Here is a 25,990-nt window from a genome sequence, read left to right as displayed (position 1 = left end):
GCTTGTTGAGACTAAAGAGGGAGTTTTTCCAATTTGGAATTTGTTCCTTTTTACCCATGCAATCCTAGCATCGTATGTTGTAGTCTGGCTGGAGCTGAATGCATTGGCTTTCTCAAGATAGTGACTAATGGTTGGTGGTCTGTTTCGATCTGTATAGGTCTACCATAAACATAATCACGGAACTTTGAACATGCAGTCACAATTGTCAAAAGCTCTTTCTCAATCTGGGTGTATTGCATCCCAGTTTGGGTAAGAATTCTTGATGCATAGGCCACATGTTGATCCTTTTGTAGAATGACTGCACCAAGTCCAAATTTTGAAGTATCACAGGAAAGTGTAACTGGTTTGTGTATATCATAGTATCTGAGCATTGGTAGACTAGCAATTCTCTGTTTCTGGACCTCTAATGCTCTTTGGTCTTGCTCTAACCAAGGCCAGGATACATCTTTATGTGTCAGCTCTCTGAATGGCACTGAAAGTTGTCTCAGGTCTGGAAATAACTTGCCTAGGTAGTTGACCATGCCAAGACAACTTTGTAGGGCTTGAACATTGTCTGAAGCTAGCATCGTGAGAATGGCTGTTTGTTTTGAAGGGTCAGTACTTGTAAATAAATGACCAAAACTTCTTGTAGCCTGAATTTCCATTTGTGTGGATTGAGCTTAAGATTTACTTCACATGCCCATTCTAGAACTTTTTTGAGGTTTCTGTCATGTTCAACTGCATCTCGACCTCCTACTAGTATGTCTTTTGCTATGATAGCACAAGGATATCCCGAAAAGATTTGCTTCACTGCATGCTGAAAGACTTCACTTGCAGAATTTATCTCAAATGGCATTCTCAAAAATCTGTACCTGCTGAACAGAGTACTGAAAATTCTGAGCAATGATTTTTTTTAACAAGCTGAATTTGCCTAAATGAACTCTTTGCATCTAAGACAGAAAAAATAGTGGCATTTGGCATTAAGGCTGCGAGTTCTTTGATTGTGCTCATTGGATGATGAGGTCTTTTGATTGTTTTGTTCAAATCTCATGGGTCAATACATATTCTGATATCATCTGAGCTTTTCTTATGAGCTACCACCATGGAAGATACTCATTCAGTTGGAGTTTCTACTGGACAAATCACACTTTGTCACACCATTTTATCTAACTCTGTTTTTACTCTGTCCTGCATGGCTATTGGAATTTTACATGCTGGGCTGATAACTGGACTGACCTCTAGGTCTAACTTCATGGAGTACACAACTGGAAGCTTGCCTAGTTTCCTGGTACAGAGCAGCCTAGGTAGAAAAAATGTGTTGGGCAAAATTAGAGCAGTGGTCTTCTAAGCTAATATGGTGGACTTCCTTATTAAATGAAAGCAGTCCCATTTTCAAACTGTCTCTGAGCCCTAGTAATGACTGGGCATGTTTCTTGACCACATAAAATAACAAGTCATAACTTCTCCCAGCAGTGTAACATGAAAGCACTACCAACCTTTTAGTTCGAATTTCTTCACCTCCATAAGCAACAGGTTTCACACACCTTGCCAAATCAAGCCTTTCACCTTTACACACTCTGGCAAATGTTTCTGCTGATATAACATTGCACTTGGAACCTGTATCAGCTTTGAGCTCTATGGGTTTGACATTTATATGAATAGTGCAAAATAGTTCATTCTTTGCCCTTAAATCTGCTGCATTGACCGTTTCATGAAGCACTGACACACCATCAACATAAAGAGTAGAACTGACACTATCTGACTGATCAGTTCATTTCTTAAAATGTTCTCTTTTAATAAGAGAATGTGGGCCTTTTGATTTACAAAATCTTTTAAAATTATTCCATTTATTGCATTTGTGGCATTGTTGACCAAAAGCTAAGCACCTTTCCTTGTAGATTCGTGATTACCGCCACAATTACGACAGTTGACAATGAAAGTGGGTGGGGGCCCATGCTTTGAGTTTGCTGACTCACCCTTATGCGTCACTAAGACTGTGCAAAGTATGGAATGTCCTAGGATGGTCTGGGGTTTACCTGTGAATGCTGCAGGGGTTACAGCTGACATGTGCTTGGGCTCGATTCTTTTAATAACATGCTGCATACTATCAACATGAGCTTTGTCACTGTGCCTTCTAGAGCTATTCTCATTTGTAAGCATATTTGTGTGCTTTTCTGTAAGCTCATATGTCTGACAGATCTCAGTAGCCTTATTCAAAGTTAAATCACTGTCACAAAGCAAAATCTTTCTCACAGCATCATCTTTTATGCCACACACAGGTCTGTCTTTTAACTCATCCCTTAAGTCAGCAAATCTCCACATTTTAGCTTTATTTCTCAGGTCAGTTATATATCCTGCAGAAGTTCACATTTCTGTAAATTTTACATTTTAAGCACTCTGGGTCCTCCCTTGGCTCAGCCGGTACAACAGTATGATGGTTTCCCCCTCTCCAGAATAGACAGCAGGTTCATACACAAATGAACGTTCCCTTTCTTTAGCTTCTGACCCAGCTAAATTAAGTAGAATAAATGCCATTGTACAGTCATCTTTATCAGAAAATGTAGCCTGTATGAAAATGTCGTATTCTTGCTCAAACATACTCTAACATACTCTAGTTTTCAGCAATATTACTGTTAAACACAAGTGCACTGGGTTTTCAGAATGTGTCTGCCATGCCCACAACATATACACAAACATACTGAAAAATATGGCCCTTGTAATTATGTATGCTCAAACTGTGCTGTGAGCATGCAACAACATTCAAATGCACAATAAACTTGTCAAAATATTTTACTTTGTGAAATATGGTCTGTAATAGCTATACTCTGCAAAATATGCCTTATAATGGCTGTACTTTGTGAAGTAGCTTTATTCTAACACTGCACAAACATGCAATTCAGACTTCATGTCAAACATTTTCCGTAGTAATTCAAATATTTTTATCAGTATCATGCATATCTGCTTATGCAAAAATTATTTAGAATGCTCTGTATGCCCCATTTCATATTATGCAAAAAGAAATAGTGCTGAGCAAGTTTTAATACCTGCAATTAGTTTCTGACCTGTTTTATGAAGTATGCACATTTTAGGATGATTCACTCCATTTATGTTAGCTGCACATCTCTCAGTCTTGCATCTGGATCTCATTCTGACGCCATGCCGTTCATTTGTCTCTAATACATAAAACAGGAGGATTTGGGGTTTCATTCTGATGCTTTAATACATACAGACACAGCAGAATGGATAGCAGCATCTTTAAATACGAACAAATTAAACAGAGCTTACATACATACATCTCAGCAGCCAACTACAAAATGTCAGCCAGGCTCGCATGTGCTCAATATTTATGCACTTGTGCAAGTCCTTGGATAGCTTCTTAAAGGTATATATACAAATATTGATCTACACACCCCTGCCTGATTCCTGTGTTCAAACATAACTTATCAGAAAGAAGCCCTCCCACTTCTTGACACTAATCCTTCATATATCCTCCTTGTGATGAAGGGAGATACTGCCAGCACAGCTATGTGGAATTTTGTAAATAATTATATGTCATTTGTGAATATCAACATGACTTGTATAAGATGCTTGTATTACAAATGTATTAGAACTGTATGTCATTTATACAGTACATCAAACTGCTGGTACAGATGTGTGGTGAAAAGGTTTTTTCAAAGTGCTTGAAATGTTTCCACACTGTGCCCTATTGGAAAAGAACAGAAATGTACGTGCACTATTGTAACTGTTTAAATGTACCTATTTTAACAATAGAAACTGGAACACAGGAAGTTAACTTCAGTCTAGCAACCTTCAGAAAAACAACTGAAATTAAATTACTTTATAGGCTAGGCTGAGGAAGTTAACTTCAGTCTAGCAACCTTCAGAAAAACAACTGAAATTAAATTACTTTATAGGCTAGGCCGGAGACACAATGTTTGTATTGTCTTGAAAGTGTTTTATTCTTTTATGACTTCCAGGATCTGCCAAAGATCTGAGGTCTATGTTTTTTCACAGGTAGATGCTAAATACTGCCATATCCCGGCAGTGGGGGTTTCATCTGGAATAGAGTCAGATGACAAGAAATTATGTCATTCTGCAAGCTATCCCAGCAGTAATATTTGAGATATCAGTTTGAGAGGTCTCTGAGTGAGACACAGCATTCTGTATTCTGTCTGGGACCTGACAAGATTCATTCACCACAAATCTGCCTTGCTCTGTAAGTAAGCTAACTAGAGTAATTCTCTTAGATACAGCCAGGAATATAATAAATCTTAGTTTATATATTTTTCTTTATTTATTTGAGACTGTCCTGCAATGTTGTTTTAAATATTTCCTGTGATTTTGAACTCTGATGTCACTGTGATTATATACTGAGTAACTTCTTGTTCTTTTAATATTTATTATTAAATACATTTAAAACTTTTGTTGTGGCTGATCTGTCTAGAAATATTTACATTATGAGAATACTTCCTTATTTATTTGGTGGCACTGTGTGGAGGTGTTCGAGTGTATTCACTGTTGCAGTCCTGGTTTCCCTCCAGCCCCCTTGTCTCTCTCTCTCTCTCTCTCTCCTCTCTGTGTCTATTACTCACCCCTTTCAGGGGTATTGGTATTGGTATTTACTTTTTACTGGCAGTGTTTTCCCCACCATAACTTAGCTCCCTATTTGGGGGGCTCCTGACATTTGGGGCAAGAAAAACTGATGTAATGGCATCGGCTGCCTGTTTTTATACCGCTGATGACCTGATGTCAGTCCTGGAGCGACAGCAACCGACACAGACATACTAAGTCTCTGGTATTCGGGCCAACTGAGGGCTACCTGCAGGCAGATAACCCAAGTGTGATGACTGCAACAGTGAATACACTCGAACATCTACATTTATGGTAAGTGTACACAACTGTACTTTATTTACGTACTTTGGTACATATATGAATGTTTTTATATATATAGTGTAATATAGCAACATGAATACATTGTTATTTTTCTCATTAGGCTGCAGCTGTCTTGCAAAATTTACTTGTGATGCCAATGCCTTCAACTCTGGAGGAGGCCAGCAACAGTACATGGCAGGTTAGTAAATGGCAGAAGTTTATTTTAGTGTAAGCATTGCAGATACCATCAGTTTAATTGTGATTCTTATTGCTAGTTTCCAGCAGCAAAGATCAGAGCCTGCAAAGGAGCATGGAATGGCCTGCTCCCTTCTAAACTCTTCAAAGCATTTCCTTTCCACCACAGTCTGCAACATTATTTCTGTATTTTTGAGTTCACTTCCCATCATTTGAAGTGATGTAGTTGGTTATTGTTTATTTGGAATCCAATTCATAATTGTTCTGTCATGGTTGTTTAGGTAGTAAATTTAAAATGGCAGAATGTAGACTTCATTCTAAAAAGTGATCATTTATGTTGTATTTTTATTATATGTGTCTGTTTTATTTATGTCACGGTTTTAGAGATGCTGTTTGAAATATTTTTTACAGTCAGTGAGTCTCTTTTATGCCTTCAGTTGCAATATTCCTTTGGGGTACCTGACCACCTGTAGTAATTGATCAAATAAATCTTGTGTTCTCACATGTATGAGATTATGCTTCTTTGGCCTACATTTAGCATCCCCATACCAATCTTAATAGGCGTGCTCACCTTAAAAGTTCACAGTTCTGTCATGCTGCTAGAGTTTATTATTTAAAAAGTTCACATATCTGATGCCTTGGAAACACAGGCCATGTAAGTGTACCTGCTGTCATCAGCTCACAAACCCCAGCTCACCACAGGCACCACCTCTTTTGATAAGACCCAGAATATGATGTTGAAAGTTGTCTCCACTCTTACTGTTGCAGCATCACAGTCTGATGATACTGGTAAGAAATCTTAATGTATACTTGTTGCGTGTTACCTCCAAATGATGAAAGCAGGCCAGTGAAAGGACTGGATGAAGGGCATATTGAAGCCCCCCAAACAAGTGTGAAGTAGGTTAATAAAGCATTCCAGAGACCTGACCTAACTCCAGATTTGAAGCTTCATATATTACTGCATCTGTAATGATCTCTTCTCCTTCTCTTATGTTTTCTTATGAAAGCTTAATAACCAGGTTATCATCTTCAGATGTGTGTGTAGCTTAGGAGAGTCACCACCCCAGCAACATTTCTTAGAAGCAGGACCCAGGTGTTGATTGCTGCCTCTTCATGATCATAGTGGCCCCTTGAGGTACTACAGGTAGTCACCGAGCAGATTGCTGAATGTGCAGCATATATTTCTAAGTCTGAACTCAGACCAAGGGGATTAACTCATCTCCTTTTTACTCCCCCCCCCCCCAGAAATGGGTGAATATGTTTCTATAGCCCCCCCCCCCCCCCCGCATCTTCCTTTGGACTTTCATGTGTATCTTTGTCAATGCAGGACTTTGATAATCTGTGTGGTATTTTGCACTGTTGACTTGGGAACACTGATGAGTTGTTTGCTCATGCTTACCTATTCTAACAGGCTTAATCATGTGTCCACATTGTTGGAGCCAGGCTTAGTACCTGCCTGTCTTATTTAGGCACCATATTTGGTAATTATATATCCAGTGTATGCCAGGCTAGCAGCAGGTTGTATGCGAGTCCTGCATACAGTACTTTTCTCCCCTTTTTCTTCCTGAAGCCCATAAAAATGACAAGTGGAGTATCCCTTTCACCCTCATTCTTTTCTCATTGTGTAAGATGTGGCATTATAGTTTGCTTTCTGGAAATAAACCAAGAAAGGGACCCTTCTTCCTCCACTAATTTTCAAACTGAGGACTGTTTAATTGTGGTGGCTGACAGACTGATGAATTGTCTCAATGTATACTTCAGGAGGAGAAGACTGAACCCTGATATTTTCTGTCTTTTGGAACCAACCTATCCTGAAGGTAGCTGTTTTTACAATCCAGAAATATTTAATCTTCATCTCAGTGCCTATATAGGCCAACCACTTATACTGTCCCCAACAGAAATGGAGTTTCCTTTTTAATGGTCTTCCAAAGTAGATTCCAGTGTTTTCACAAGTTTCAGCATTTAAGACTTTTCCTCTGGACAATCAGTCTAAGACCACTACAGACAAATCTGGTAGCACCTGTTCCTCTTCCACGCTGGGTCTGAGATTCCTTGAATCTGTCTGCCCTCTGTCTTAATTCCAGAAATACCTTTCAACTGTCCCTGATTTTGCCTCATATTTTTTTCTTGCCCTTTTAATATTTTTGATTTTCATATAAATCACTGAGGATTACAGTAATTCAGTAATGCCAGACATTAGTGTTTCATACTTCTTATTCTTTAAAATGCATGTTGTTGCAAACCCTGTTGTTCTTCTAAGTTTCTAAGTGAATTACAGTAATATCTAAAAATTGTTTTTGGTTTTGTACCAGATTTTTGAGCAATGTAGTTGTGAGCTGTTTCCAGATCTTTTATGAATAGTGTCTTTGTCTTCCGTTATGCATTCTAATTCTAATGATCAAGAGTCTGTGCAGAAATTAAACAGACACACATTGAACTTTAACACAATCTAGTGCATATTCATCACTGCAGATATAATAGTAGGACAGCTGTTTGTGGGAACAATCTCTGTGGGTTGCCAATATTAAAATTTCCTCTTACCATAGAAACCTGCACCAGAAAATCCTGGATGCTTCTTTCTAGGGTAGTATCCTCTTTGGAGATCCCCCAGAAGTCATTATTAAAAAATTTGGAGAGAAGAGGCAAATCTCTTCCCGCTGTGGATTGAGCATATGTAACACACATTTTCTACGTGAGGAGAGGTTGTCTTGTCAGTTGATGCCATCTATTTTTTTCCATCACGCAGTCCATCCATCTCTTTGTTGGATGTCCTCATTTCCTCTTGCCTTCTTTCTGTCTCTCCTAAAGCTTCTTCACAAGATCAGTATTTGCTTTCCTACACATGTATCCACCCCACTGATGTTTGTTCTCTTTGACCTTTTCTGCAACTGGATCAACTTTGACGTCAGCTCTGATGTTATCATTCTGATACCCCACCACTGGACCAGTAATCAGGGAGCCTCAATCCTCAACAATAGCTCCAGTGAGGGACGTACACTGGGAGGATGACAAGTACACACAAAGTGAAGTGCAGTTTCCATTAAGAGCATACAGAAACCACAGTCAGTCCGGGGCTGGTTTCTTCCTTTTTCTCCAAATCCCCAATAAGATTCCCCACTGGCACAGCTATAGAGTTGAGATCTCAGCTGAGTGCCCAAGCCAAGACCTCCAGCACCCTCCCTGTCCACCAGTGCTTTGTGTCCCTGCCCAAATAGCTGACGCACACACTCTTTGAGATTTGATTTATATACACACACACATGCCTGGAAAAGGCTGGCACAGGTTTAATAGCTATGCCTCCTTTTCCCCAGACTATGGAGTAGTTATCACTGCCACCAGCCAACTCCTTTTCAGCTACTTTAAGGCCCTTAACAAAGAGTGTCCAATCTTACTGTGTAATGTTACTGTTAATACAAATGGTAGTTTGACCAAGAGTAAGACTATTAGGGGTGGCCTACACAGTGTCACCAAATAAATATGCAAGTACTCCCAGAACTTAAATATCTCTAGACAGATCAGCCACAATGAAAAGTTTAAATATATTTAATAATAAATAATAAGAGAACAAGAAAATACTCGGTACATAATTACAGTGACATCAGAGTTCAAAATCACATGAAATATTTAAAATAACATTGCAGGATAGTTTCAAATAAAGAAAGAAAAACATCTAAACTATGCTTTGCTATATTCTTGACTGTATCTAAGAGAATTACTGTCCCCTAGTACACTTACTTAATTAGAGCAACAAGGCAGATGTGGTGAGTGGATCTTGGTGTTGTCAGGTCCAAGACAGAGTACAGAATGCTCTCTCTCTCTCTCTCTCTCAGAGAGTTCTTAAATTAATATCTCAAATATTAGTGCTGGGATACCTTGCAGAATGACATCATTTCTTGTTATCTGACTCTATCCGAGATAAAATCCCTCACTGCTGAAATCTGCCAGTATTTAGCATCTAACTGTGAAAATACATAGACAAGGGCATTTCCTCAGACTTATGACAAAAGGTGGAAGTCCTAAATCAGTAAAACACTTCCAAGACAATACAGAAAACTCCCCAGTTTTAGACATTGTGTCTCTTGCTGTACTGAAACTGAAAGATAACATATTTCTGTGGCCTGGCCATAAAGTAATTTAATTTCAGCTATTTTTCTGAAGGTAACCTTCTGTATTCCAGTAGGGCATGCTGTGGTTACATTTTAAGCACTTTGCTAAAACCTTTTCAACACACACTTCTGTACTAGCAGTTTGATATACACCTGATATACAGTTCTAATACATTTGTAACACAAGTATCTTGTATGAATCATGTTGATATTCACAAGTGACATATAATTATTTACACAATTCCAGATAGCTGGACTAGCAGTATCTCTTTTTGCGACAATCATTTCTTCTTCTCTCCCCACAGTATGCATCCTACCACTTGTCTCAAGCACTTCATATCCATCACCTCTAGCTTGCTCGACTGCTTGCCATCTCTGACGGATTTCTGTACCATACAGAGGTGCTAATGACACCACTGTTTTGTGCACCTCACTTTTTAGCTTCTTTGGCATTCTTCTGCAATACACTATCTCTAGCCCTCTGTGCCAGCTACCTGCACCTCCTTTGACTCTAGCTGTGAGTCCATCATTAAGATTTCCCTTTTCAACCACCTCCTCTAGATATTTGAAGCTGTTAATGTGTTCCACCATTTTCCCATCTATCTCAATTTTCAGCTTCTGATTTCCTCCACTTGATACCATGACAGCTGTCTTTTCTGTACTTACTTTTATCCAATGTGCTTTCAGTTTTGCATTCCCTTATTATTTGATGAGGTTCCTGTTCAGAGTCTGATTGTAGTGTCATACCGTCTGCTTACAGCAGCATTGTTGATCTGTCCCATCTAACCTGTTTGTTAATATAGTCCATTACCAGTATGAACAGCAGTGGGCTTCAAGCTGAACCATGATGCACTCCCAATGCCACTGGGAACCCTTTGTGAATATGAACACTTATTCATAACTGAGTCATCGAGTCCTTCTATATAGCATGCACTAATTCTACCAGTGTTTCTGAGATTTTGAATCATCACAAGACTGTCCAAATATGCTGTCTTAAAACCTTGTCATATGCTTTCTCCAAGGAATGCGCATTTGGACGCTTTCCTCATCTATGCCTTCTTTCTACATATACAGATGTTTCTCTGCAAATATCTGGTAAGTAATTTTAAATACAAAGTCCTCGTCCTCGTGTCTCACTTTCTACTATTCTGCATATTCATTTATCAATCATTATGAAGAGGGATGGTGATCCTCAAGCAGTTCACACCACTGGTCTAGCATGGCCTCAGCTGGAGAACAGAAATCAGACATGATGTGAGGAGTCGGTGCCAGGAAGATGTAGGTGTGGCCTTCTGAGCCAGTGATGTAACTGTTGCCATATGATGTGGTAGAATGCATTAATGCATGTATAAGGGGAATTAGCAGCCCTAGAGGTGACCCAAGTGCTATAAATATGAAAAAGCTGTCATTACCTGAATGCCAACACAAGAACAAAGCACCTCTTTGGATGCTTGGACAATGGCCCCCCTGGCAGACTAATATCTAATTGAGGCAAAGCTTGATGATCAGCAGGCACGAGGATAAAAATTATTTAAAACATTTTTCTGTTATGACAGGTCTGTAAAGAAATGGATCTTAAATTCAATTAAAATTCAATTAAAAACAGAGTTGCACTTTCATGACAGTATTTCAGAACAATTAATTGTCCTTGGTCTGAATCCCTCATTCTCTCTGCATATGCTTTGTGACTTTATGCAAGTCACCAGACAGTGATCTCAGGCCATGCCTAAAAAGAGGCATTAACAAAAAACAAATAACAGTAATATGCTAATCAAGTACATATATCATGGCAGTAGATATCCAAGAGGATGTGTAATCTTTTCTGTATGGTACACATGAAAGTCTGCAGATTTGGCAGTGTAATGCGGCAAAGTGAAGTTAACAGAACATATTTTACTGATAGTACTAGTTTCAAACCAATATTTGAATAAAATGTACATATAAAATAAAATTCATGCCATATTCCTACTGATCAATGCCATCTTTATCAACATTGAAAAAGGAAGCCTTACTGAAGCTGTCTTCATAAACCTCAGAGTTTCATTGTTTCACTATAACATGTTACTTCAAAAGCTTAAAAAGTGTCACTTTTCTGATGAAGTGTGCACCTGGTTTACAAATTACTTACTAGACAGAACTTTTACAATTGCTAAAGACACTGGTGATGCTAACATTTTGCCTGAATCCATTAGTATGCCACAGAAATCAGTACAAGTACAACTTTGCTTGTTATTCATTAATGGCCTCCCATGGAATGTAGCAAACTTAAATATCCTGTATGCTGATGACATTGTCTTCACTAGATCAGCAGTATCACAACTCCAAATCACCAAGTTATAACAAAATGACTTTAAACTACCTGGGATCTGAATGTGCAGTAATAAACTAAATATGAAAAAAAAGAAATGCACGTGTGCTATTTAGGACATAGAGAAGACTTACCTCAATATAACTTCTTCACATTTTTTTACTCTTGCCATCACACCTCCTTTTTGGTACTGTGTAAAAGTACCTTGGTCTTCTGTTAAACCATGCTCCCTCTTTCTCTTCTCTTTTCCCTCATGTAGACACTGTCACAAAAGGTACTTAACACAACTCAGAGTAGCCTACAAATGTCTAATCTATTAACAAAAGAAGCAAGGTAAATCACAGCAATCAGTGTGCTAGTCTGTGGGATAGAATATTGCTTATACCCCCCTTCATAAATGCTCAGCTTCTCAAGAGAATGGAAAAGAATTGTGATCCAAGTCCTCATGAACACCACTGAGCCACCCTTAATAGAAATGCATTTGTCTCCCAGTAGTTGCTAGTCTCTCCTTCCTACTTAATTAGTTTAAATTTATGAATGTTACTGTCCTGCACTTAAAGAATTATTCCAATTCAGAATCACTCCTGACTCCCTCAGAAATGTGGATAACATCTTTCTTGTTAGGTCATCTTACACTATGGGAACTGCTGAAAGATGATTTTCCATAACTGCTTCAGAACACTGGAACAGAATGCCTCAAGACAGTATAGCTTATCACAACATTACAGGATCTTAGAAAATCTCTTAAGAAACGCATCAAAAAGCAAACCAGTGCCATAGCTTTTACAATTATGGGTAACTTTCTACTACATAGCACTATCTACGATGTCCATGAAATAATAGCGCCCCATCAGTCATCCTACTGTTAAGAATTTCTTTAGCCACATGTCCTTCAAGGATGCATCTGCAGTCATAACATATGGGTTGTCCTGCCTCAGGCAGCCCTTCGGTCGGCCGGATTCCAAAGTCTGGGTCTGGCCTCGGCTGATGTCGCACTTTCCCCGACGTCAGAGCATCTGGGGTATAAAAGCATCAGCCGACGCCATTTTCCCCAGTCTTTCTTGCCGCGTGGTGCCCGAAGCAGAAGCAGTTCGCAAGTGCCGGTCGGCCAGCTCCTGTGATTCAGCTACCGAAGACTTCGAAAAAGCTAAGTACCCCGTTGGGGACTCTTTCTTGCCTCAGCCGATGTCAGATAAAGTAAATAATTGTTTAACTTGTGGGAAACAAATACCTCATAAGGATTTCCACTCTTAATGCCTCCCTTGCTTAGGCCCAGACCACAACGTCTCGGCCTGCTCTGCCTGTGCTTCCTTCAACCGACGAACTCTTAGACGTCGGTCGGAGTTTGCAGAGGAATTTTTTGGGGCTAATTTTGCGTATAAGATGCCGTCGGAGACTCCGACTTCGCATGTGGTTAAAAAACGGAAGGACAAGGACCGACCCTCGCGGCCCGCGGTTTCGGCTGAAACCACGGTCAGGCCTACCGCGAGTGTCTCGGTTTCGGCTGAAACCGAGTCCTCGGTGCTTCCTATTACCGAATCCATTCAACCGACTACCTCGGCCCCGGAGGCTCCGGCCGAGTCGGTTATTGAATTACCTACTGAAACCGGTGTCCAGGACATGTCCGACACCATTCCTTTAGACAAGTCTACTCCTGCACGTGGTGCAGCCAGACCCCCTGCATCCATGTCCATTAAGGCCTTCTGTAGGGCTAAAGCTGCCAAACTTGCTAAAACTTTGCCTCCCAAGACTACCTCTCAGAGGCCTTCTACTGGCTCTCAGATTCTCAGCCTAGCAGAGGATCTTATCTCTTTAATTAGAGGTTCTCAACCTCACCCGGACAGGGGCTCTCTTCCACCACCAGACAAAAGGCACAGGGTTGAGCCCTCTGACCCCCACTCTTCAGACGAGTCTACGGATGAATCTGTGTTGTCAGAACACCAGCAGGAGGCTTATTCGGCCTACGAGGATTCTGATGCTGAAGAATCTATTCCTTCGGCCTCCCCTCCTGAAGAGTTTTCTTTTGGTGAGACACTGCACTCTATGAGAGAACATTTTCAATGGCAGGGCCAGGAATTTTCTGATTCTAGAAAGAGATTAAGGACCTTTTTACATTTACCTCAGCATAGGCCTTTAGCTATACCTCCTGTTTTGAATGTTATCGATGATGTGTACTCAGATGCTAGTACAGCCCCTGATTCTCTCCCTCCAGCTCATGCCAAACCTGATAGGTACTACAGGGTCCCGGATTCTCATCTACACCTGTACAAGGCCCACACTGCAGACCCAGAAACTATTTCCCAGGGCCCAAAAGGGGTTGCAGCTGCCACTGCTAAAAATCCTCTACCTTCTGAAAGGGAGTCTAGAGCTTTAGAGAGATGGGGAAAGAAAGTTTATACTTCTGCAACTCTTTCCATGAGGGCATTAAATTGTCAATTTCATATGATTCAGTACCAAGAGTATTTGTTAGATGAATTGTATAAGAAGCTTTCCTCCTCTGAACCCCTAGACCGTAAATCACTTCAGGATCTGGTACATAACTCACAGCAGGTTAGCAACCATTTTTTGCAGTGTGGTTATGATGCACTGGAAGCTTCATGTAGGTCAGCTATGACAGGGGCAGTTGTACGAAGGCATGCCTGGTTGAAGGAACAATCTCTACCGGACCATGTTAAAGCTAAGCTCCTGGATGCTCCAATGGAAAAGCAAAAATTATTTGGTTCCACGGCTCAGGAGGTCTTAAAGAAGTTTGAAGAAAAGGCAAAATCTGTGCAAACAGTCAAGGACTTTCTGCAGGTACAACCACCGAGATTCAGCAGAAATTGGCCTACTAAGAATTGGTCCTTTCCGGACTCAGACAGATCCCAGAGAGGCAGGAACAGGCGTGCCAGAGGTAGAGGGCAAGCTAGAGGCTCCTACAGAGGCCGTCAGTGGCAGCCTCCCAACCAGAGAGGTAGTGCAGGAACAACAACAACTGCTACACCAGGACAGACTCAATGACTTTATTTTGACTCCGCCGACCAGGGCTCAATTAGAAGCACCATTGGGCGGAAAGCTTTCTTTATTTTCAAAAAATTGGCATTACATTACAAGGGACTCATGGACACTGCAAATAATAGACAAAGGATACAGGTTCCATTTCCACACATTGCCGAAAAGAAAAGGAATGCCAGACCTGCCACCAAATCAGAGGGCAGAGGCTTTGAAGCAAATCACCAAATTAATACAAATGAAAGCCATAGAAAAGGTACCTCTTTCAGAACAAGGCCAAGGATTTTATTCCAGATTATTCCTTGTTCCAAGAAAAGAAAATCAATGGAGGCCTATTCTCGACCTGTCCGCACTGAATACTTACCTCATTGTGCCAAAATTCAAGATGCTGACCCTACAGCAGCTTCTTCCCATGCTGGGCAAGGAGTCTTGGCTGGTGACTCTAGATCTCAAGGAGGCATACTTGCATGTCCCTATTCGACAAAGTTGCAGAAGACACCTCAGATTTCTTGCAGGATCAGAGCATTATCAATTCTCAGCATTGCGCTTTGGCTTATCTACTGCGCCCAGAGTATTCACGAAATGCCTGGCATCAGTAATTGCACACTGCAGACTTCAGGGGATTCAAATCTACCCATATCTGGACGACTGCCTGATACAAGCGGACAACAAGAAAACTTTGTTAAAGGACTTGGGCTATGCCATCCAACTATTACAGGCCTTGGGATACACAGTCAACTTCCACAAATCAAGGCTTGTTCCATCCCAAAGAATAACCTTTTTGGGTGCAGATCTAGACACAACCACCCAAATGGCCTTTCTCACAGAAGAAAAACAAAAACAACTTCCGGATTATTTCAAGAATCTGATAAGACAAACTCAGCTGACTGCAAGGAAAATCCTGCAGGCCCTGGGTTACATGGCATCCTGCATAATTCTAATTCCACAAGCCAGGCTGCATATGAGAAAATTGCAATGGTACCTAAGGAGTGTATGGACTCAGCACAGTCACAGCTTAGAAACTTTGATTCCACTCATCCCTTGCCTTCAAAAGGAATTCCTGTGGTGGGCTTAAGCCTGCCAGTCCAACAGAGGGTTGCCTTTCAACAAACCAAAAGCAAACCAAACCATCACCATGGACGCTTCAGACCGAGGTTGGGGAGCACATATGGAGGACAAATGTATCCAAGGGCTATGGTCTCAAGGACAGCTACGCATGCACATAAACCAAAAGGAAATGCTGGCAGTGATACACGCAATTGAGGCTTTCAAACCTTTCCTTCATCAGGGCCACCTGCTAATAAGGACAGACAACACCACAGTTATGTGGTACATAAACAAGCAAGGAGGCACGCATTCTTACCCTCTATGCAGACTGGCTATAAATCTATGGGAACTTTGCTTGAAACTCAATATACAACTGCAGTCCCAGTTCGTGCCAGGGAAAGACAATACTCTGGCAGACAGCTTAAGCAGAACTACCATGGATGCACACGAATGGATGCTGCACCCAGACATCTTCTTACTCATAACACAAACATGGGGAAGGCCGGAGATAGATCTGTTCGCCTCACCCCACAATCATCAACTGAAGACCTTTTGCTCAAGGACATACCACCCACAAGCATGGAAGGTGGACTCTCTTTCAGCTGGAAAGCTCGGAAAGTCTATGCTTTCCCACCACTCCCATTAATGTCCAAGGTTTTACTGAAGATCAGGGCAGAACAGCCAAGAGTGATTCTGATAGCTCCAGACTGGCCAAGGCAGCACTGGTACCCACTGTTGAAGAGCTTGTCACAGACGAAACCGTGGCCTCTCCCCCTATGGCCACTTCTTCTGACGCAGAACAATTTCAAGATCCTGCATCCCAACCTAAAAACCTTGCAGCTAACTGCCTGGAGAATACCATGACTCCTCCTCAGAATAGCTTATCCCAGAGAGTAAAGGACATTATTATGGAAGCTCGCCGTCCTTCCACAAGGAAGGCATACTCAGCAAAATGGAAAAGATTTCTCATTTGGAACACAACAAAAGGCCTAGATGTGACAGTGATGAGCATGGCACATATACTGGAATACTTAGCAGAATTGTTCCACAATAGCCTGTCTTATTCTTCCATTAAGATACATGCCTCAGCAATTTCAGTAGAATACAATGTAAATCCACCTGTCTTCTCGCATCCTCTCTTAAGACAATTTCTCAGAGGAATCAAAAACATCAATCCTCCAAGGAAACCACCTTTACCTACTTGGGACCTTAACTTTGTGCTGGAAAAACTAACACTTCCTCCCTTTGAACCAGCAGCATTGGCAGATCCACAGTTTCTGTCTTGGAAAACTGCATTCCTTCTGGCCATAACTTCAGCAAGAAGGGTATCTGAGTTACAAGCTTTAATGGCAGTGCAGCCATTTCTTATTTTTCATCAAGACAGAGTTTCATTAAGAACCAATCCTACTTTTATGCCAAAGGTGGTATCTAGGGTATCCTTGAACCAAGCAATTCACTTGCCTACATTCTTCCCAAATCCACAAAATAAAGGGGAGAAACTTCTACACACTCTGGATATACACAGACAATTACGCTACTATTTGGACAGAACTAAAAGTTACAGAAAGACTGACCAACTGTTTGTAGCATATGCTGCTGGGGCACAAGGAAAAGCAATTTCCAAACAGACAATTTCAAAATGGATAGGAAATTGCATTCGCTTTTGCTACTCCTTTCATGGAAAGACTGTTCCTGTGAATATTAGGCCTCATTCCACGAGAGCCACAGCCACCACTACAGCCTTCCTAAGAGGGGTGGCTACCAAGGACATTTTAGAAGCTGCTACATGGAGCTCCGTGCATACATTTGCCAAGTATTACAATTTACCTTTATACTCCAGATCCAGAGCAGGTTTTGCTACAGCAGTCCTGCAGGGTATCTTATCTTAACTACACCATCATTTTCTTAGTACCACCACCCCCAGATTGGCTATGGTATTCTACCCATATGTTATGACTGCAGATGCATCCTTGAAGGACATAGTACAGTTTTGTACCTACCATAAATGTAGATGTCCGATAGGTATGCATCTGCAGTCAGGTTTACCCTCCCTCCTTCCCCTCTGTGGTATTCCTAGGGTGCTTACCCCTCCATTAGCTAGCTGGGGGAATCTGATATGGTGTATTTGTTTGTATATACATATATATATATATATGTATATGTATATGTATATGTATATATTTTTGCATTATGTTTGGAATTTTTTGGCATTTTCAACCAAATTTAGCCTTCATAGAGGGCACCTGGCATCTGGGGCAAGAAAAACTGAGGAAAATGGCGTAGGCTGATGCTTTTATACCCCAGATGCTCTGACGTCGGGGAAAGTGCGACATCAGCCGAGGCCAGACCCAGACTTTGGAATCCGGCCGACCGAAGGGCTGCCTGAGGCAGGACAGCCCATATGTTATGACCGCAGATGCATACCTATCGGACATCTACATTTATGGTAGGTACAAAACTGTACTTTTTAAGTGTTTGTTGACCAGCACCTATTTTTAACTCTCCCTTTGCTGTCATAGCTCAGACTTTTCTGTACTTCATCAACCTTATTTATCTTAATCCTCTTTTCTCCCATTTTCTATGCCTGTTTCTGCTGCCTTCATTAATACCCATTACTCCGCCTCAGATTCTTACTTTCATACTCTGTTACTTTAGATAAAGAACTGTGAGATTTCCAATTGCTGCACAGTTCTACTACTGCCTCTAGCACTACCTCTGTGAAGACCAAGGCTTGCTATTACAAAACTGAAAATATATATACTGAAATGCTTCTAACACAATTACATGTTAACTACATTTTATAGTTCATCTTTTTTATACTGCAAATAATGTCATTATCATTGTTAGTCTTTATCAGCTTTCTTTACTTCAACCTTTTTGTTCACTACTGTAAATTTATTTGCATTGTATTTTGTTGACTTTCTGGCCTGATTTGTGAATGAAAAGTTTAATTGGGCAAGAGCACCCTTCTGGCTAACAAATGTATAAATAACTAACATGATATTTCATTTGTATGGTTGGATTGTACTTGATGTATCATGCTTCTATTTTATCACACATTGCAGCCCATTTGAAGTGGGTGCAAAGCTAGCCACAGCTTTTTGAAACATGATCCATTTAGTGTTAAACTGGACATAAATCAGGAAACTATGTTGCACTGAAGAATAGGTAGGTTGTATTCAGCCTCTGCTGAATATGTGTCTGTGTTACCCCCTTTTCTTAATTAATAATAAAATGAGTCTACTCACTGGATATAGATTATTACCTTGTGTTTTGACCAAGTCAAAGTACCTGTCAGTTGTTATTCATCATCGTTTAGTATAAGTGAGAAGATTTTGGTAACGCTTGGAAGTGAATGGATATAGTTTTAGTGATTAAAATAGGTCAATAAGTTTTAAATCTCTTAACATATTTCACACTGCCTTCAGGTAAGCTCATCACTGAACACCGACAGCAGGAGCTAGCTCTTCTACTGCACATATTTACAGTTTTCTCAGCCTTTCAGTTTTTACCCCGTATCACACTATCCACTGTGTAATACATTTTATGCAGTTATTGAAAAGTATAATTATGTTGCTGTCACATTTTTTTTATTCTTTTCAGAGCCCTTGTGTTCATGATGAAGAAGCTGGAGTGTCTCTTGTAGGAGTTCCTGCATTGCAAGTTTTGCTTCATCATTGCCTATTTTATGAATGTGTGAGTCAGATGGCCCACGCCTGCTATTTAGGAAGGCACAGTTTTGAGCTAAATTTTCCTGAGCTGGGCAGAAAAGAGGGAAGGAGTAGCACAGAAGGTAGGTTTGGTATTTGTTCATATGTTTAGGTCACCAAGGTGAAGGTCACATACTGGGGAATGATTTCTTCATCAGGAGATACCATTCCCTCTGTTGCCGTAAAGTAGTTACCTAATGCAGTTGTCATGTAACTCTTGTCATAAGAATTAGTGTCGCATTTCATTGCAGTTAAAATGCTGTTTCCCTTTTCCTGATGGATAATTTTTCAGGGTGAAGTGAAACTCTGCCCTTTTTGTAGTACAGTATTAAAATGAATTTAAAGATCTGACATTGAGGAACACTCAATAGGTCATATGTTTGATTTATCTTCTTCACCTGTTAGAATTGGTCATATTTTCTTAGACTCTCCTTTGCCCATTAAAATATGCATTCATGTTAACATACATTGACGTAAGTGTTTTCCCTGTGTCTAACCGTTTTTTTTTTTCTGCTTACACAGTTCTTATCTCATTTCTTGAAGTCACTTGTATAAGTTCCTGCATTTGCTTGTCCTTTATTTTTTGTTTGGTAAAAATTAAAGACTAGTTGCAAAGGATGCTGTCAATGCCAAGTGGGTGGGTTGCAGTTTTTCCTCAGATTCTGCTTGGAAATTTGTCTAAAGCCATTGGCGCACATAGGTCTTAATGGCCAACAGCCTGTCAAGACTCGCTGTGGCAAGATTCATCCTTAATTAGTAGAGATTCAATTCTACTCTGGTGCTCCATTTCTTCAGGGGATTTGAGACCTGAGAGAAGTGCACTTCCAGTTGTCTTTGTGGAGAGGATTGCATCCTGGAGTATTTAGTCACTTTTTGTCCTGCCTTAGTAACATGTTTTTTTTATTCACCCTGCCTGATCATTTAGGGGGGGGGGGGGGCTTGTGTCAACAGTAAGTGCAATATTCTGATCTTATTTTATCCATCCAAAAAGCAGTCCAGTCTCTTAAAGCAGTTTCTTCTCCACACTCAAAAAGAAAGAGATCCCCCTTCAGGTTATGATTAGAATGTGTAGGAAATAGACTTGGGTGTGGATTCAGTAAAGGCTACACAGTCTGCTAAGACCATGTCCACATCATGGCGCACAGTTTTGTATTCAGTAAGGGGCTCTACACAGTGCGTAGAGACATGCTAACTTGGTAAACATCATGGCATGCTAATTACAGCATAAGCAGCTGAAATGTATGCTAATTAACCAATCCAAGATGGAGGAGCTATAGAACAAGCTATAAAGGATTTGTGTAGACTCAGTGTAGGTTTTCCCTGCAAATTCCTAAACCTATTGGAATACAGTCACAGAAATTTCTGTATACAGAAGCAATGTTAGGGGCTACAGTTACTCATGTAGATGTGCATGTGTAACAGGTCCAAGTCTGTGCTGCTACTGAGCTTATAGACCTTGGCCAAGAAGGAAAAGGGTATTTAGACCATGTTTAACTTTCCAAGGTCTGCATAATGTGGAATTTGTAGAGCACTACAGGGTGGATAGAGACAAACTACAGGAACTCTGCAACCTCTGTCTTCCACAAGTGATAGCAAGAACAAACCAAGTTGATCCAATACCAGTGGAGACTAATGTATGTGCAGCACTCAATGTTAGCTACAGGAACCTTTCAGAGGCTAACAGTGGCTATGCTGGGGGTGTCACAGGCATCAATATCCAGGATTTTACATCAGTTCATGCTACAATATGCCACTGATTATATACAGTTTCCCCATACACCCAAGGACAGAGCAGCAACTATGCAGGATTTCTACCCTTTGGCGTACTCCCCTGAAGTCCTTGGTATGATAGACTGCACACACATTGAAACTAAAGCACCACCTGTGGTACAGGGAAGGGTGTACATAAACAGAAAGGGCTTCCACTCCATTAACTGCCAGATCATGTGTAATGCTAAGGGAATCATCTTGAATATGTGTCCTGGCAACCCTGGCAGGTGCCATAACTCACATGTCTGGCACAGCTCCAAACTCTATTACAGGTTTTCCGGGGGTAATATTTCACAGGGTCATTACTGGGGGATACAGGGTATGCACTGGAGCCATGGCTGATGACACCCATTAGTAATGCAGACCAGCCTACCAAAGAATGCTATAATAAGGTACTGTCTCCAACAAGAAGTATCACTGAGCATGTGTTTGGGCTGCCAAAGTCATAGTTCCAGTGCCAGGATACATCAGGGGGAACCCTGCAGTACAGTCCTAGTACCTGTGCTGAAATTTTCACTGTCTGTGCCATCCTTCACGATATTATTCTGAGAAAATAGCTGCAACAGGAACACCAAGGGGAAGGGGCACACATCCTACCTCCACTGGCAAGGTCACCACAGCCACATGCAAGAGGTGAGGAGTCAGAAGGGAACCACCAGCCGCTGTGGGTGTAGGCAAACATAGGCATGCAAAATATGCCCTCACTCTGTCCAAGAGGCAATGGATAGCGCACATGCTCACCACCTAAGGGTGTAAGACCTGCATCCTGTTTACATATATACAGAAACATTAATGGCAGGCAACACGCACAACTGTTACTTACCTATGTAATGGCTGTGTACTGCTAGAATCTCACAAACACAGCCCCAAAGTAAAACACTTGTAACTGCTGGGCTATCAAGGTAAGTGTTGAACATGGAATATGACAATAAATGTCTAAGAAAACAAATGAATAGCAGATCCTTACACACTGCTAACTGCTTATGTAATTGAGTATAAGGTATGTGATACAAGGTTGTTGTGTTTGTAACATATCACACTCGCACACAAACCAATATTTAGTCCAAAACAAGGAATACCAAACTAGTACTGTATTGTTTAAAATGGAAAAACAAGGAAGTCTACACAATTGCAGGAGCAAAACTCTTGAAACAGAACTTTTGTGGAGCAGCACAGAAATAGTAATTGGGTCCCCCACCCCCAAAACAATGGAAAAATGACAGTTCATACAATCCAAGGAATAACGCATAATGCACTTGGTAAAAATGCTTTCCACACAATTATCACAAAATGTGTACACATTTACAACACAAAAGTCAATTGTGTACAATTTCTACTCACCTTTCACTGTGCCCAGCACTTCCCTGGTGGTGTCTGTGGGCCATCTTAGAAGCATAACACCCCTGTGTCATTGACAAAATAAGTACTTTACATTTCCATGGAATAAGATAGAAGACTGTAAGGTAACCAGTTTTAACAGTACCAGTTGTAACGACAGATCTGAAGTAGGAGATTCATTTGTCTGCAACCTGTGGGTTATGGATCCGATATCGGATCCGAACCGGCATGGTTTACCAGCTATGGATCCGAGCTCTCAGCTCCTCCCCTCACCCATAATGCCCTGCTCTCCCTACATGACCTCAGATCTAGTTTGCCGCGCTGGTGACCAGATTGGTGTTCTTGAGCTCTACAGCTAAGTGGTTTATAAAGCATTTTTAGTGTTAAAATTTAAATATTTTTTGAAAGTTGAGTGAAAGTTTAGGCTCCCTTTTTGATAGTTATACTTGTTTAGTTATTTTTAATATTTTTTACTTAGTTTCCCTCCCCTCGCTGGTAGCGTAGTGTGTGTTTGGGCCTGTTGTGTGTTTAGTTACTTTTACTTTCTTCCTTTAGTTTAAGTACTGACTAAGCTCTTAGGATGTCAGAACAACCTAAGACTGTTTTTTCGAAGTGCTCCAAGTGTGGCCATAAGCTTTCCCCTGCTGATGGCCACACTCGGTGCGTTCGATGCCTTGGGGTTGAACACCTTACATCTGGATGTTCCATTTGTGCAGGGTTCAACCCCAGGGCATTGAATGAGCGGAGGTCTAAGCTGGTCCTGGCGGGTCTTTTGCCCCCGGACTCGGCTCCGACCTCTGCTCCTTCGGGGGGAACCGTGTCTACGGTTACCTCCTCTCCGGCTCCCCCTCCTCCTCCTGGGACTCAACCTCCCTGTAGTGGCTCGGAGGAGAGGGAAGCTAGAAAGAAGGACCGGAGGGAGAAGCACCTTAAGCGGCGGGCCGAGACCTCTGTGTCGGCCCCGCCCGCCAAGCGGGCTTCTCCTCCGGCCTCCTTGTCTGCTGGTTCTCCCCCTCCTCGGCTCCGGTCACCCGTGTGCTTTTCACCGGGACCTGAGGAGGAGGAGACCCGATCTCAGTCGAGGCTATCGAGGAGGCACTCAAGGCCTACCTCGGTAGCCTCGTCGAGATCGACTTATAGTTTATCAGACGCTGATCTGGACCAGATGATGAGAAGGTTCATCCAGGCCCAGATGCAGATGGGAGTGCTCTTGCCTCCCCCCCCTCTGGGGGGGAGCTCGACCCCTTTCTATAAACCTGTTGCTCCTTCTCCGACCCGCTTCCCGGGTTCGGAGCAGTTGGTGCCGAGCAGCTTCGGAGCCGGGGGTGGGTCGGCGCCGATAGTACTCGGTACTTCGGATCCGACCCTGCCCTCGAGTGCTTCGGATCCGACCTCTCGGAGCCTGGATCCGAGCTTCGGATCCGGGGGGATCAGTGCTCCTTCGGCGCCGTCTGTGTCGGAGCTCACTGTCCCCTCGGATCCGAGCGCTTCGGCGCCGGCTCCGATCCACTCCTCGGATCCGAGGGGGAGCCGATTGTCGGATCCCTTGGTCCAGGTCGGCTCCCCTTCGGCGTTTGATGTAGTGGAGAGGGCCCTGTTGAGGGTCTCCGGACCCCCGGCACTTGCTTCGGCTCCGTCCCGCGCTCCATCTGTACTGGGTCAGGCTTCCACCATCCGGCCTTTGGGACAGCCCGCTCCTTTGCCCCAAGTTGTTCCTCTGGAACAGGTCACTGTCTGCGAGGAGTCCTCTGACAGCCCCCCGGAGGACGCCCCCCGCAAACATACGTGCAAAAGGAGGCACATTGACTCCCCCGAGTCTCTCACAGAAGACACGGACTTGGAGGAAGGGGAAGGCTCCCCAAGATCACCCCCTGAGGATGTCTCATTTGGAGACATCATGGAAATGCTCCGCATAAGGGGGGGGTGGTCTGCCCCCAAGTCTTCCTCGGACGAGTCCGTGTTCTTGGAGGCATTTGAAGCGGGCCCGTCTACCTCTTGGGTGTCCCCTCCTGCCGACCCCCTGGTGGACCTCATTACCACCAGGGCGTGGAAGGAACCGGACACCGTGGAGCCAATCCCAAAAAGGCCCAACCGTATACTCAGTCCCCCGGCTGACCGTGCCCATTGGAGTAAGGGGCCTCCGGTAGATGCCATGTTGACGGCAGCTGCCACCAAGAGGGAACTTGCTCAGGAGAGTCCCTCAGTCCATCCCCCGAGCAAGGAGTCTCGGATGATGGACCGCTTGGGGAAGCGGATGTTTAGTTCAGCGACCTTTTCAGTAAGAGCGCTGAACTACCTGGCACATGTGATTAGGATGCAGTGCGATCTTATTAAAGAATATGCTGCATCCCCCCCAGAGTCCATGTCGGAGGAGGACAAAGTATTGCACTCCACCCGCATGGCCACTCTTAGGTCCGTCACTAATACCTCTATGCGGTTACTATCCCACGCTACGGAAGGTGCCGCTAGAGCTGCAGGGGCAGGCCTAGTTACTAGACGTCAGGCCTGGCTCCGTCATTGCGATTTTTTGGAGCCCTTCAAGGCGTCTTTTGCGAACGCTCCCTTCGATGGTTCTGCCCTTTTTGGCAAATCTGTTCGCGATACCTTGACCCAGAGCGAAAAGGACGGGAAGACGCTGTCTGCCGTCGGAATCCGCTTCTCTGTGCCCCAGAGGTCCTATTCTAGGAACCAAAAGGGCCAGAAGAAGATGTGGTTCCGGAAGTCGCAGCAATCCCAGCCCGCTGCGGACAACCAGTCCTTCCGTGGCAGAGGAGGACAGGGAGGACGCCGCCCCAGGGGCAGAGGGGCTCCCAGGAACTTCGGGTCCAGAGAACCCTTCTCTGAATGGCCCGCGCAGCAGCCCTGAAGGGTTGCCCGACTGCTCCACTCTGGAGGCAGTCGGGGGACGTTTTTCGGAGCACCTAGCGGCATGGGAGTCCATAACAACAGACCGCTGGGTCCTCCAAATCATATCCAGAGGATACCGTATCCCGTTTCGTCGCATGCCAAAATTGAAGTCCCTCCCCGATGTCCCACCCGGTCAGTGGGAGGCCGCTTTGGCAGAAATTGGCAGTCTGCTAAAGAAAAGAGCCATCCAGTCCGTCCCCCCAGACCAGATCGGATCAGGGTTCTACTCCAGGTTCTTTTTAGTGCCAAAAAAGACGGGGGATCTAAGACCAATTTTAGACCTTTCACTCTTGAACCTGACAGTCCCCAAAGAGAAATTCCGAATGGTTACGTTGCAGTCTATTCTCCCCCTTCTGGGAGAAAATCACTGGATGTGCTCCATAGACCTCAAGGATGCGTACTACCACATACTAATGGACAGGCGCTCCAGGAGGTTTCTCCGCTTCCGGCTGGGAGCCAGTCACTACCAATTCCGGGTCCTTCCCTTTGGTCTCACCACAGCCCCCAGGGTGTTCACCAAGGTATTAGCAGTGGTAGCGGCCCACCTGAGGCTTCAGTGGGTGCAGGTATTTCCCTACCTGGACGACTGGCTTCTCACCGCCCCAACAAGGCATCTACTACTATTGGCGTGAAACTCCTTTCTCCATCTTGCTCCCCGTCTGGGCATCACAATAAACACAGAAAAATCCAACCTAGCACCCACGCAGTTCATAGATTTTATAGGTGCCAGGTTAGACACGAGGAGATTAAGAGCCTTCCTCACTGCG

General features: G+C 42.9%; 1 protein-coding gene across 1 annotated transcript in view; it reads left to right on the top strand.

Moving 5' to 3' along the window:
• RTTN (rotatin) overlaps nucleotides 1–25,990 on the top strand; it is a 3,641,098-nt gene that overhangs the window by 2,070,421 nt on the left and 1,544,687 nt on the right. The window contains exons 35-36 of the mRNA XM_044067142.1: nucleotides 4,973–5,050; nucleotides 19,102–19,291. Coding sequence (XP_043923077.1) covers nucleotides 4,973–5,050; nucleotides 19,102–19,291 — 268 coding nt within the window. The remainder of the gene's footprint in view (nucleotides 1–4,972; nucleotides 5,051–19,101; nucleotides 19,292–25,990) is intronic.

The sequence above is a fragment of the Protopterus annectens genome, chromosome 3.part1, assembly GCF_019279795.1.
Source record: "Protopterus annectens isolate FY-2018-M chromosome 3.part1, PAN1.0, whole genome shotgun sequence".
Lineage (NCBI taxonomy): Eukaryota > Metazoa > Chordata > Ceratodontiformes > Protopteridae > Protopterus > Protopterus annectens.
Note: the sequence above shows the minus strand (reverse complement) of the source record. Positions and strands in the feature narration are given on the sequence as shown.